Source organism: Macrobrachium nipponense, chromosome 45 (genome assembly GCF_015104395.2).
Source record: "Macrobrachium nipponense isolate FS-2020 chromosome 45, ASM1510439v2, whole genome shotgun sequence".
Taxonomy (NCBI): Eukaryota; Metazoa; Arthropoda; class Malacostraca; order Decapoda; family Palaemonidae; genus Macrobrachium; species Macrobrachium nipponense.
In genome coordinates, this window is record NC_061105.1 from 22,153,807 (window position 1) to 22,169,882 (window position 16,076).

The 16,076-nt window shown below is 35.7% G+C and overlaps 1 protein-coding gene across 1 annotated transcript in view; it reads right to left on the minus strand.

Annotated features, from left to right (window-relative positions):
• The window catches only part of LOC135214193 (uncharacterized), a 663,437-nt gene extending 653,177 nt beyond the window's left edge, over positions 1-10,260 (minus strand). Inside the window, exon 1 of the mRNA XM_064248261.1 lies at positions 10,174-10,260. Within this exon, the coding sequence (XP_064104331.1) occupies positions 10,174-10,225 (52 nt within the window). The 5' untranslated portion in view covers positions 10,226-10,260. The remainder of the gene's footprint in view (positions 1-10,173) is intronic.
• Positions 10,261-16,076: the final 5,816 nt, after the last annotated feature.

Below are 16,076 nucleotides of genomic sequence, written 5' to 3' on the forward strand. Positions count from 1 at the left end.
CCAACTTGGGAGTTTATATAATCTTTTAGCCTTTCTCTCACCCCAAAGGCCTCTGTTGTCCCATTTCCCCCTCTTAATTCCTCTCGTTGGACGTACTGCGTTTGATGGAGGCATGACATCAGTTATCTCATATTGCAACAATGTTTGGGCGTATCAGATCGTGAAGTATGCATGTTGTTGTAATGATTACATTAGCATAAGAAGGCATAGCTTTAGGTTTCCTTAAATAAATTCTGAAGGTTTGCACTAGAATACTAAATGTACACCCAACTATCCTCCTGGCTCTAGATAGTCTTATGATTAAAAATCCTTTTTTCCACATTATGTTCAGTCTTTGAACCTTGGTAGGTCCTCATTAAATTTCTCCTCAGAAGGAAAGCCTCTTCCCTCACTATAACATCGTATGGTGCAAGCACATCTGTGCTGTCTTCCTTCTTCATCCTCGGCAAGTCCAATGGTGATTTCTGAACCAACAGGGACCCAGAGCAGAGAGAGAGACTTAAGACTCTTCCGACCCCACCCCACCCCACCCCACCCCACCCCACCCCACCCCACCCCTTCCCCGCCACCACAGCACATCAAAATGTGATTAAATCTGTACAGTTTGCATATTTCTTTTTCAACGATTCATTTAGCTTATACATTGTTAGACTAATATTTCACAGTCTTGTCAAGATCTTACTAGAATAAAGCAAATTTTTAATGGAGATCCAATCAATAGCGTGTTTTTTTTCTGTATGCCACATCAATACAAAGAAGGTTTTTGAACGAATGGGGAATATCTTTTAAGCTGTTATTTTATGAAAGCAAAGTACACCCAAATATTATAAAAAAAAATTGGTGACAACAGGATATTATTTTTTCTTAAATACTGACACATAAACAGCCTTAACAACTAAGGTAAATTGAAAAAAATAAGAAGAAAAAAAAAGGGAAATTGAAGTACCACATGTTTTTCCAATAATAACTTCCTTATCACACACCAAACGCTCTGAATAAATGGAGGAGGTCTTTAACGAAGTCGATAAAACATCACGTTCAGGCGCAAACGAAATAATAATAATAATAATAATAATAATAATAATAATAATACTAACCAGTGATTACATCCCATAGCAACGATAGGATTTTTTTAAAGAAAACAGTGAAAACGAACGTAGGACGATGGCATTAAAGCGAAAGAGAGAATACAGCTTTTCTTTCTTCCTTAAAAATATGAGAGAGAGAGAGAGAGAGAGAGAGAGAGAGAGAGAGAGAGAGAGAGAGAGAGAGAGAGAGAGAGCGAGAATATCTATCTGTAAGTAACAATACTTGATAATTCATGTGAAATGGACTACGCGTCTAAATCGGTGATTAGAAATCACTATGTACGAATAGTAAATTGTGTTTATTTATGGTTCTCTACTTAAAAAAAATAAATTAAAAACACATACCCTCTGTGTTTATGAATATGTTGTGTATATTTCAACATCCTCCAAGGTCACCAAAAATCATTTCAGCTGCCTAGATCCAAAGAGAACACATGTTGACAAATAACACTAAACAGGTCAGCAGATCAAAACTACATTCTTCGGAGAGTAGCCATTCTAATATTTCTAGGTTCAGTAACTGTCCTTCAGATTTAGGCTTGATTCACACTATCGGTCTGGACTTGACGAGGATGAAGAAGAAAGGCAGCACAGATGTGTTTGCACCATACGATGTTATAGTGGGGGAAGAGGCTTCCCTCTGAAGAGAAATTTAATGAGGACCTACCCAGGTTCACAGACTGACCACAATGTGGAAAAAAGGATTTTTAATCATAAGACTATTTAGAGCCAGGAGGATAGTTGGGTGTACATTTAGTATTCTAGTGCAAACCTTCAGAATTTATTTAAGGAAACTTAAAAGCTGTTCCTTCTTATGTTAATGTAATCATTACAACAACATGCATACTTCACAATCTGATACACCCAAACATTGTTGCAATATGAGATACTGTTGCCATGCCTTCATCAAACGGATTACGTCCAATGAGAGGAATTAAGAGGGGGAAATGGTACAACAGTGGCCTTTGGGGTAAGAGAAAAGATGAAAGATTATTTAAACTCCCCAGTTGGTTAAGTGTCTTGGCAAAATGATAAAATGAAATTAAACAACATAATTGTATAGGAATATTGTTTAGTGAGACTAAGAAATGCATTTCCGCAGTGGAAATTATGCTATTATTATACATAATGTTTAGTTTCTTTCTTCTATTATTAAATATATATGAAATTTCTTTTCCAGTGCTTTGGCAAAATTATTAAAGTTTAAGTATGCAAACATAACTGTATAAAAATATAGTTTAGTGAGACTAGGACATGCCTTTCCGCAGTGAACATTAGACTATTTTCATACAATATAATATATTTAGATATATATATATATATATATATATATATATATATATATATATATATATGTATAATATATATATACATATATATAGATATATATATAATATATATACATGACATATAATATATGTATATAATGTCATTAATATCCAATTCGCTCTGCCTCGGAATTAATATATTTTCATATACAATATTAACCGAAAGGGAAATTTTTAGTTGATGATAATTTCTTCCTCTCGTGGGTTCGAAATAGCCTCAAGAAGAGACAAATATTGACAAGAACCCATAGGTTTTATCATTTCATGGGAAAATGACATTTTCTCATGTCTGGGCCGAAAGATTTATTCTTTTAATCCGCGAGATTGACCAGACCTGATGGAAGCATGCATACTGGCGCTCAAGGTCCGCTCTTGCTCCGGTCACGGTCCCTTCAAAAGTTATCTTGACTGAAGCGAGAGAGGAGCGAAGCAGACAGTGAACATCAGTGTGGACACAGTTGCCACGGTCCTGCTCCACTCCAGTCGAGATTCAGCCCTCATGAAAGCTGGTTGTGTTATCCTTTGTCGTATGAATAATGAAAAGAAAACACCACCATGGGATCATACAAAGTTTAGTAAATTATTAAAATAGTTTTCATTTTATTTATCACTGATATAAGGACAATGCAAACTGCCAGCATAAACATAAGGGCAAACTGAACAAAATTAATCTACAAAACTTACTTTTAGTTTGTGATTTCAGATGAAATGTTAATAGAATTAGTGAAAAGTAAACCGGAATCATACAACCTGACTTCGCTGCACTATAGTGATAATTGACGAAAACGAGCTGTGTGAAAATTAGCAGGCAGCAGCTGGGTTGCGATGGCAGTAAGAAATTCAATATCTATATAATAGTATCTAAATGTCCACTGTGGAAATGCATTTCCTAGTCTCACAATATTCCTACACAATCATTTTGCTAAGGCACTGAAAAAAAATTACACACACACACACACAAATATATATATATATATATATATATATATATATATATATATATATATATATTATATATATATATATATATATATGTATATATATATATATATCTTCTAAAATTAACTTTGAAAGAACGATACGGGATATGGAGCTGCATATCCAATGCCCACTGTGAGAATGTTGCAATTTTCATTTACCGGCACTGTACAGTAGCAAAAGTGAATTGCAACCGGCCTTAAGAGATAAAGGCTCATCTGCCACTTGGGGAGACTTTTCCCTCCACCTATGGACTGTTATCACTCCAGATGCTGCTGGAGTATTCATTCATTGGCTGTTCATCCTTTCACGATACAAAAATGCTAAAAGAACTGACGACGCTCATTTTTGGTATGCTTACAAATGCATTATCACCTGAGAACTTTGAACCTGTATCTGATTGTGCAATTGATAAAGGCTTTGTTATACAGCCTACCTACAAAGTTGCTTCTCGACATCGCTACATGCTCGACTACCGATCTCAGTGTTCGGGTTCGATTCCCTGCACTGCCAACACGAAATCAGAGGAATTTACTTCTGGTGATAGAAATTCATTTCTCGATATAAACTGGTTTGGATCCCACGATACTAAGTAACTAACTGATTCCTAGCCAAGTAAAAATATCTAATCCTTCGGGCCAGCCCTAGGAGAGTTGTTAATCAGCCAAGTGGTCTGGATAAAGTAAGATATACTTAACTCGACATCGTCTCGCCACTCGTCGGCAGACATCTCCAAAAATCATCGAAGAGTATTGACGTGCTCTACTTAAGCTTAGCATCGACTGGAATTTTACGAGCGTTTCCTCAAAGGTATATACAGATGAAAATATTCGTGACTGTTTTATTTCTGTGATTTCCTCTCAAGATATTCGAACGAGATTGCTTGAAAATAGAACGCTTACGTTAACTGATGCTGCTGATCAAGCTAGAGTACTGCAACTCGCTTCAATACCCTGGTTGACACTGGGAGTTAGAAATTTCATTAGCGATACCATTCTGAAAAATACACAATTACCCGTAACTCCTTACTCAGGAATTATTCCAATGGCTACTGATTTTGTGTCGCATGTAAGCTGCTCTTGCAATGCTGACATAGTAGTCGAAGGGCGTGAGTATTCCTATGTTAACTTTCTTGTGCCTCCTGGGCTTTGTGCAGGCGCGATTCTAGTGTAAGATTGTCATATGGTGGCTCTCAGCCTAAATTAGAATTATTTCCTTTAGCAACGCTAGCAATTATGCCCCATAGAGTACTCTGTAATCTTTCCCCTGTCATCCAATTGGAGTAAAATCAAGGCGATACTGTACTTCAGATGCACAGTTCATAAGGACAGAAATCGGGCGTTTTCTTAATGGTGTAATTGAAAGTAATATATCACCATGGCGTGCTCAAGTGGTTGCTGCTCACAACAGAAATAAAGATACATATGGTTGTCGATTATTCGGAGACTATTAATAAATACAGCTACTTAGATGCATATACTAACATAGATGACCTAAGCAATGAAACTGCCAAATACAGTCTTCAATTCCGCGGATTTAAATAGTGCCTATCATCTGGTCCCTTTAGCGGAGGAAGAGGATCGACCCTGTACATATTCTGAAGCAGACGGAGGCCTTAATCAATTTACCAGGTTATGTTTCGGTCTCACCATTGGAGTAGCGGCTTTTCAAAGGATTATTGATAATAACATTTGAATGAATAGTCTAAAGGGTGTTTATGCTCATCTTGATGACGTCGTTATTTAAGGTAACACTCAAGTTATTCTGTCATACGTTGAACCGGTTGATTGGAAAATATGACAATCTGTTGCACCTATGACGTCAAGTCTTCTCATAGGAACTGGACCTTGAATAACAGCATAAAACAGTTTTTTAATGGTGAAGGCTAATTAAACTACCTAAAACATAACCGCTATCAAATAGAGAGAGAGAGAGAGAGAGAGAGAGAGAGAAGTATGCAGTACTTATTTTATCCATGATCGCCTGTAGGGAAGTCCAAATATTTGTCTCCTTGGCCATCTTTAAATAACATTATCAGCGTCCAGTCTGCGCAGTTCTAACTGGATGGATAGTCATAGCAGACTCTGCCTGTCAGAGCAGCTCTAACTGGAGGTACAGACATAGTAGACACTATTTGTTTGTGAGGCCAGGCGAAAGAATCTAATATTGATGGGCGACCCTTAGTATCTCAAAAGGACGTGAAGTAAGACTAAAGTTATCAGAAGGGGAAGATGAAAGCGTCACGGGAATGAAAGGCCGGAATGGACAAGTAAGAAATGCCATGAGAAGAGAAGAGGAAGAAAAAAAACAGCACAAAGGCAAATGCTCTCACACAATAAATACACTTAAAATTCAGAATAAGTTAAAAAGCATTTTAAAGTTTTGTAGTTTTAAAATTCATTAAACGCCCTGAAAGTTTTCATATTTTTATTATTTGGTTATTTTTATACTTCATTAATTAAGTCAGTTCCTCATGAACATTAAAATCGGATTTACTAAAAATGTAAAAGATTCTGATAAAGATTTCCCTCATCAATTTATTTTCAGAATTTAATCATCGCTGTTAGTTATATTTTGGACAGTCACACAATACATGTTTGACTGTTATCAACACTTTGCACTCTGAGCATTCACGAGGGGGCCGTGTGGACTGTTCAGTGCCCATGTGTCAAACAAGTATGGCCTATTCGAAGACACGTCAGAGTTACTTCCACTCTCTCTATCTCTCTCTCACACAGATATGATGAACTCAATATATCTTAAATACTCACAAATAGGAATGTTTACATTTGTTCGTCATGTGTACTGCCTCTTTATCTGCTAAATCAGCCTCTTCGTTTCCTTTACTCCCTACGTGGGCAAGGATCCAACATATTTTAATATTTTCCTTATTATTGTACAACTTAGGAGTGAAAACTTTAATAGTTGTACAATATTGTATTTTGGATTGTAATTTTGAATGGCTTCTAAAGCGCTTCTGGAGTCGCTATAAATCATAAGTTAAAAAGGTTTCTTTAATTATTTCAATACTTGATGCTATTGCACACAACTCAGCTGTAAATAAATACAGAGGCATTACCAGGTAGAGAGAACTGATACGTTTTGTCTTGGGATATTGCAGCACACACCACTCCGTGTTCTGATTTAGATCCATCCGTGTATAATGGTAATGTGGACCTTTTCGGCTTATATGCTCTATTGTATGCCGTCTATGGTGTTCTGGGATATATGGGAACCTTTTTGATAAATATTTTAAGTGTGTGCAATTTTTTATTTTATTCATATTCCAAGGAGGAAGAAATTTTCCTATTGAAGGTAGTCGTATATTTATATTCAGTGACTCGAACAATCTTCTAGATCTAATTGAGAAATTAGATGTATCTCTTAATTCAAATCATTTTTTGATCAGAGAATCACTTGTTTGAATTCTCAGAGCACTCTTCATTGCTACTATAACTCTCTATGCAGAGATAGAGGTATTTCGCCACATTCGGCGTGTAAAGATGACTTTGATGATGATCTAAAGGCTCCTGAACTTATTCTAAGGCCCTCATTTTGAACTGGGTCTAACGCTTTCAGCATTGCGTCTGATGCTAAGCCATATATTTCCCTTCCATAATGAATGATAGACTGCACTGTTGCTTTATACAGTAAAGTAAGAGTAAGGGTATGTCTATCGGCTTCCCAAGTAGTGTTCGATAGTTTTCTAGTTAGATTTAATGATCTTTTACATTTTGATTTCATGTATATTATGTGGGCTTAGTTTAAGTGAGTATCAAAAACTAATCCCAACATTTTGGTGTTTAGCCGATTGGTATGCTATGGTTTCTGATTTTTTAATCCATTACTTCACTTTTTTTCCACTTCTTATTTTTATAAAACATCTATACTTCAATTTTATCTAAGGAAAATTCAAAGCCTACAGATAAGGCCCATTCATCAATTTTTACTATGTTTTATTTGAGGTGCTGAATAATATACGGCAAAATCATCCATATACATGTTACTTTTAACTCCGGTAGGTAGATTATTACTGAGATCATTTATTGCTAAAGTAAACAGCGTGCCACTAAGAACGCTTCCTTGTGGAACACCATCTTCAAGTAGAAATGCTCTGGACAAAACATCATCCATTCTCACCTGAAAACTGCAATCTGTCAAAGTTTTGGATAACCCTAGGAAAATGTCCACGGATGTTGTTCTTATGTAACGTTTTTAATGTTGCGTATCTCCATGTAGTAGCATAAGCCTTTTTAATGTCAAAAAATACAGCTATACTAATTTTTCTTCGTTCAAATCCTTTGCGTATGTGGTCTTCTAAGTTGGATAGAGAATCCAATGCAGATCTGTTCTACTATGACCCAAACTGAGTGGGTGTCCTAATTTTATTTTCTTGACTGTTCCACGCCAGTCGAGCATTTACCATTTTCTCTACTAATCTGCATAAGTAACTTGTTAGAGAAACTGGTCTGAAATTATTTACATTAGGAATTATTACAGCTTCACAAATATTGGCACCTCCAGGAGGAGATTTACTGCTGTTCAACATAGCGTATTCCTCCATAATAAATTTTCCATTATAATATATATCTTCTATTGCTTCAAACTTTATATTATTTTTCCTTGTGCAGAAATGTTCATCTAAATTTTTAGTACTACTTACCCTTAGTAAATTTTCGCCGATTACATTACTTATTTTCCTTATTTTTCCCCATATTTTTTGTATAGGAGTATTATTAGAGAGATCTGATACATATTTCCTCGATGAAATGACTCTTCCTTGAATTATTTCATTTTTAAGTTTTGTAGATATTTTGCTGTACAGGGGTTTTAATGTTAATGTATCAATTTATAATAATAATAATAATAATAATAATAATAATAATAATAATAATAATAATAATAATAATAATAATAATAATAATAATAATAATAATAATATTAATTTTTCGTAGATTTTCTTCTAATATTGGTGATGTTTTATTCATTTTGTTAAATTATTTATTTAAATTATCTAGTCGTCTCCCTACTGAGTGTTTTATATCCATCAATTCTGTTAGCTTATCAGGCCACCATGGAACTTTGTGTTTTGCTGTAAAAGGTTTTAATTTAGATATTGCTTTATCAGCAGCATTGCTTTATCAGCAGCATTTTTAATGAAATGAACAAGAAATTTGTTAGTTCATTATGATCAATTAAATATTCAAATGTTGGGAAATTTGCTTTATAAATGTTATAGTGAGGGACATGTTTTACAGGAAATGGTCACTGGTATACAAGTCATCAACTGTATTCCAATCTAATCTGTGTTAAGTCTACTGAGGAAAATGTTCCACGTGTTTTTTAATATGTGCAGATTTCGCCATCATTTATACAGCACATGTCATTTGAATCAACAAATTATTCCACCTTACTTCCTGCTACCTTTGAGTTTAAACAATTATAACCCCATATCGCATTGTGAGTATTAAAATCACCTACTAGTTTATCAATGGCGTAATTTTTATTAGGGTGTTTGTATAAATTATAATTCACATAACTATCGTTTTTCTATTCGGATTTTAACCTGAATTTGCAAGTCGGCTTTACAGGTACTTTGTCATAGATTACTTTGGTATGTACACATTATATGGATGTGCCTAAATTTCATTCTTACTCTCGTGATGCTGATGCTAAGGTATATTTATGTCGTAAACAAAATATCACTGGTTAATATCCAGTCTCCTAGATGTGATCTGGTCTGTAGACCACTTACGCTCCACTGTCTAATATAGTTACTGAAAATATTATGTTTATACCAGTCGAGTTTTTTTTTCTCTTGCATTATCAACTAAAATTTTTTCAAATAATTTACTCATGACATTCATTTGTTTTTCTGTATATTGAGTGATCAATGCACACGCAACCTTTTTCATGATTGCTGTAACCAGTGGTTTTCCTTTTTCCTATACTTCATAACATTTCTTAAAATGATTGTTAAACCATCTTTTGTTATGTTTTCGTTATTACTAGACAATTCAATGAAACAATCACCACAGCCCCTTGTGTAACCATGCATATTTCTTGTTTCATTTGTTCTTGTTGTACCAATTACTGCTGACTTAGTAATCTCTTCTTCCTTGACATAATCACGATTATCTATGGTATGTTTCCGTTCCACTTCTTCAGTGTCTTGGGTATCTGCATCAGTAAGTTTTACTTTTATTTTAGGAGAAAAGGAAGGGAATTATGATTTGGGAACGATGTGGGGAAGGAGGAGGGGGGAGGATGAGGGAAAAGCAAAAGGGGAGTAGGAAAATGAGGAGGAAGGGCGACAGACGAGGGAGAAAAGAAAAAATAAGTGCACGGGTAGAGGAGGAGGACTGGATGTGATGAAGGGAGAAAATGATCAATGGGAATTGAAAGCATTCAGGTACGAAAAAGGAGTAGGGGAGGAATTTTCTAATACTGCACCTAATGTTATTCCGACATAAAAACAACTCTATGTACCAAATACCCGACGCACTACTACCTCTGACCTTCAAACGTCTCTACGCATTAAACTTGCACCGTCAGATCAACGTTTGTCTTCAGCGGCACATAACAAGCCAACAGTGAATCTTGTCCTAAGCAAACAAAGCGGACTTGCCCAAGACCAGAGAATTCCGACATAGATAATACAGTCATTAAACTCGGTCCGTTACCTGGTTTTTGTTAAATGTTTGTCACGTGCATTGTCACGTAATCTGATATGTTACACATACAAACACACACACATACATACACACTGCGTCACTTACCTTTGGTATCGAGTTGATCCAAACTAAGGCCACGTCGGCGGAAGGACGCCATCTTGATTGGAGATAGTAAGGTTCACTCAACTGGAAAGAAAACGACAAAGAAATGGAATTACGAAGGATACATTAAAGCAGGGGTGGGCAAACTTTTCCGTGCAAGGGACACATTAAAAAATTAAAATTTTTATAAGGACGCATAGTACTATATCAAGCAAAATCATTCATATTTAAAATAAGAGAAAATCAAAGACTTTTAAAGAAAAAATCCAATTAATTTTTACTAATTAATATTTTAAAGTACTGAAGAAGATTCACATGAAATGCATTTACTTGAAAGAGAGAGTAACTCAGTTGGAAACAAATTTTCATTAATTAGTATATTAAAGTAGGAACTTCGCATGAAACACATTTCAAAGACAAAATAAAATTGTTTTAAGTCTGAAAAAAGCAATGATCTTGATTAATATTTTAAAGTAAAAACAACGAAGTACCTCAATTTGAAGAAAAAAATGTATTAATATTCTGGGGTAGACACTTCACATAGATAGCTTTGAATAACTCATCTAGGGCCTAATTTGTGAGATAATAAAAGCTAGGCCAAAATGAAATGCCCCTTATCTTATCTCTTTGGCATCTGCCAGGACACTGAAATTCTTAAAATGAAAGGCAATAAAATCATTGGCACAATAACAAAGTTGTCAGGTTAGCCATATACTTAAGATTAGCCATTTGCAGGTAATGCTTAGTTCACACATTCACGTATCAAGGGCATGTATGCTAACGTATGTAAATGGTGGCCATACGTGGGGTCAAAAGTAGTACGTGGCAGAGCATGCAACACCGACGTAGGTATATAGTATGTGTAACGTTGTGCGTTACGGACTTATGTCAACCTCACGATGTCCTGTCCCCACATAATGCGGGGGTTAAACCCAGCTATAAAAGGGCCGAGTGGCATGTGTGTGTTGATAGTCATTGACATAGCACTGCAGCATCAGCACGCACTACCATCCTGGTGAATCAACATGGAGGATACCGCTGAAATCGCATACTTATAGCTATAGCAAGTATGGATAGAAGAGAAATGTTGCCATTCATCATCGAATATGTGCACACCATGTTATTGCTGGAGATTGCAACGGTTGCTGAAAGCCACACACTGAAGAAAAAGAGATGGCAAAGGAGTCTGTGGGCATGGCCATACCTGCAAAAAAGAATGGAGCAAGACCACTATGACAACGTAATGGATTGGTCAACCAAAACCCCAGACCTGTATAGGAATTTTACTCGGATTGACAGGGGCCTCTTCAATGAAATTGTTGAACGAGTCACACCTTACATTCAGAAAAAATTGACATTCTACAATACTCATTCCGGGTAGCCATGAACACAATTAGCTACATTGTACCAGAGATCTGCAGGGCCATTGTTGCTGCCTACGGAGGTGAGTAACGGCAGGTGCTACAAAAACCTGCAGCTTGGCAGAAGGTTGCCAGGGGGTTTGAGAAACAGTGGAACGTCCCCCACGTAATTGGAGCTATAGATGGCAAACACATCAGGCTCCATAACTCTCCCCAAGCCGGTATGCATTATTTCAAGTACAAGAAGTTCCACTCCATGGCATTACTTTATTACTTACCATTGCTGATGTCTCATACAAGTTCCTATTCATCGACGTGGGTGCCACTGGGTCAGAGTCAGACGGAGGTGTGTATTTGCTCAAACCCATCTGATGAAATGGCTGTTGAAACAGGAAGCAAATCTTCCCCAACCTGAGGCCCTGCCAGGTCAACCAAATGGATCTCCTGTGGAATATTCCTAGTTGGTGATGATGTCCTCCCTCTGCAGAATTATCCTATGAAGCCCTACCCCCAAAGAGGCCTATCCAAGGAAGAACAAATATACAACTATAGGTTAAGTAGGACACGCAGGATGGTGGAAAACTCCTTCCGGATTCTTGCCAACAAATTCAGAGTATTCCACATGGCAATATGCCTGAAGCTTGACCGTGAAGAGACATTAGTGTTGGCCACAAGTGTTCTACACAATTATAAGAAAAAATGCATGCAGACAGGAAGGAGATCAGGAGCACCCCGTCACACATACCATCATACCTGATAGCTGGAGGAGTGACCCATCCTTAGGAACAGCCCTTCCAACCATGACCAGCAACACTGCAACCAGGGATGCAAAGGAACAGCGGAACATGCTGATAGAATACTTTTCATCGCCTGAAGACTTAGCCCATTGACAGGAAAACATGATTCAGTTGCTTTCCTGTATACTTTATCGTTTAACTCAATGTATTTACTTAAATATTTGTTCATGCATTTAGTTCGAATTACAATATTTACTTAACATTTGTGTACCTTTGTGTGTTGTAGTAATTTAATAAAAGAAAGTTTTCCATTACATGACATTTTTCTCACCAAAACTTAGTAATTGGAAGTAGACAGACAGACATGTTATTGCATAAATGTGTTTATAAGAGACTTACAATAATACATGCCACAAACGTTACATACAGTATATATAGGGCTTACAATATTATTTGTGTACTATATTCCAGTTTACTTAGCCCTTCGTAATAATTATTTAACATTGATTTTTTCTGAAATGATAATTCTATATTTTTTAAATTATCTTCTCTTCGATATTTGTTACACTGTATTCGACTTGCTTATATTTTTATGTCTGTTGTATTTTTGTTTCTTTCCCTATATGTCACATATAGTACTTTGGATTTATTTATAATTCAGTAATGATATTCAAATAGTCTCTTCGGGTACAATTTTCTTAGTTCATTTGTGACTTATATTTGTTGCAGTTAATTTAATAAAGGAAATTTTCCAATTCCATGATATATTATTCTCATCAATACTTGGTAATTGGAAGGAGTAGAGAGCCACACATGATATTGCAAATATGTTTATTTATTATAAAGCCTTATAGTAATACATAACAAAAACATACATATAAAAATAAAAAAAAATATATACATCCACACATACAATAATACATGACACAAATATAATACAAGCATACAAAAAATATATGAAATATATGCATCCACACAACCATGAAAAATAAAATTAAAAGTAGGGAATTGCCTGCAAATTGTTAAGGAAGGTGGTGTCAACTGACAGGTTGCCAAGGTCGTTCAGGGTGGAGATCACTATGGACCCCGCAAACCGTGCCTTCCGCAGCATCATCATCTGGGCCACAGTAAGTGTCTGAATGTGCAGGAGATGGCACAAAAGCTTGAGTAGCTGCAGGCTGGCTAACAGAAACCGCAGCTGCTGGGCTATCCCCTGGCACTTCTGCAATAGTATGGGGTACCAGGCTATGCAAAGGCCTCATGACTCCCTTTTTGGAGGCATTTATAAACCGGTGTGTAGCAGAGAGGACCTCAATATTAAGTGGCACCCCCAGTTTTCGGTCACCTCTTCAAAGAACTTCCGCCAGAAGAGGGAGTTGGGGTCAAGTGGAAGTGGCTTTATGGAGGCTCTCATATCCTCCCGGAGTGCCTGTGCCTTGTTGATCGCCAAGTCCAAAAGTTCGGAAACCTGTGATTTCCTTGTCTTTAGGCCTGGCTCATTAGGGGAGATACCTGGTCATCGGTAGAGGGAGTTGGAGTCGCAGCAGGGGGACTGACAGAAACAGGACAGGACTATAGCTTGCGCAGGGACAGTGCAAGTAGCTTGAACAAACTGTAAAAATTAGGGATGCACCGATATCAATTTTTTGGCCAATACCAATACCAGGCAATACCCGTTACCTACATATTACTGTTATTTAGAATATATGTTGTTACTAAAATCATTCTTGTTCTCTGGTTATCGTTTATTAAAGGTTCAAAAGTTGAAAGGTCATATAACAGGGTTATATAAAATGCACGTGTCTAAATCCAAGCTGCAGCAGTAGCAGTACAGTAACTCATTGCACCAATCACTTGTACCATACCTGTACTGCACATGTTGAAATAATAACCAACTCTAACAGAATGGTACTGACTCATTGCTGATATATAGACACAACCATAGTTAATTAAAATTAGAATTACAATAATAAATTGTTAAATACACTGTACAGTATTAAGATGCCATCTGTTTTTAAAAGATAAACAAAGAACATATATACAATGATATGCCTATGTATAGTTTGTTTGGTGGGCTTTGTTAATACATACAGGCAGTCCCCAGTTTAATATGGTTTCGGCTTACGACGTTTTGAGGTTACGGCACTCTTCATTCATATTAATCAGAAATTATTTCCAGGTTTACGAAGCATGTTTTAGGGTTACAGCACTTACAACGCTGATCCGACAGAAGAAATAGGACTCCAAAAAGGCAAAATAATCATTTTATATATAATATGAATTCTACCTCTCCCCCATTAGACTCTCATTTTTCTCAGAGAGGATAACAGAGGAGTTCTTCTTCGTTCAAAAAATTCCATATATAAATTTGAAAGAACAGGCGAAAGTGGGTTTTCCATTGCCATACCAAATGTTTGCTTAGTATATTCCCCATTGAAAATATATTTAAGATAGGATTATGCATATGTGACTGTAAATTTATTTTCAATGGGGAATATTCTAAGCAAACGTTTGGTATGGCAATGGGAAACCCACTATCGCCTGTTCTTTCAAATTTATATATGGAATTTTTTTAACGCTTCTTCATTACCCAGGTGTTCCATTTTCCTGTGACATGGTACCATTATGTTGATGATATTTAAACCATCATAACCAAAGGTTTTGATGTAAATAATATATTGGGTCAACTAAATGATCAAGTCCCTGAGTTAGAGAAATTATTGTTTACCTTTTTTGGGCATTTATATTAAAAGGGAACCTTTTAACTTTCAATTTAGTATTTGTAAGAAAAAGACAAATAATTTGACATTTGTACACTATTATTCAGGGCATCATATAAATATAAAAATGTCAGTATTTTCATTAATATTTCTTTAGCCTTGCGAATTAGTCAGTCCTGTGTTTTTAGATCAATAATTTAAAAAAATCAGAAAAATAGGAACAGATTTGTGCTATCCATCCCATATCATGGATATTTGTTATAATAAAGCTATTCAGACCTATGAAAAATCGGAATGAAAAAAAAAAAGAGGTGGCCCTCAAACACCCTTTGTTTGCCACATTTTATTGGATTTGAGGCTATAACATTTTTAAAAAATAGTTTAATACAAATGCATCTTTCACATATAAAGTAAAAAACGTGCTTATAAAAAATAGCCCCCTAAAAGATAACAATATTGGATACAAAATTCCATGTATGGATTTTTATTTATTTTGCTTAGGTCAGACCCGCTAAGAATTAACACCAGATTAAAACAACACAAATACTCAGTAAGAAGAGGCCAGACAAATAATGCTTTATTTTTATTTAAGTGAAAAGTCTCACAGAATACATCGGACGCAAAGCCAAATATTGTCACGATGTAACGAAACTATTTCAAGGAACTTGTTAGAATTTGTTTTGATTCAGTTAACCTGGGTGAATAATTTGAATGTAAATCAAGGATTATTTTCTTTTGACCCGTATCCATATGTCTTTCTTGTCCTTTTTGTGACTTTTTGACCTTACAAACTGGGCTGCGCAATATTATTTTGGCCAAGTAATCAGGGAATCATGAGGTACCTTCCCTCTACATTTAATCAACATATAAAAAAGAAAAAATAAGTAATAATAACAATTAATTTCTAAACAGTAATGTTGCAGTTACAAGACAATAATAATTAAAATATGGATGAAAATCATAAACTTCTCCATTGTCCTGGTGACGTTAAAGTAAAATTACTTTGTATTCATACTTTTAAATCACACCTTTCCTTAATATGCTAAAGATAAAATTTAATTGACGAAAGTAATGCCGTGGTTGACGAC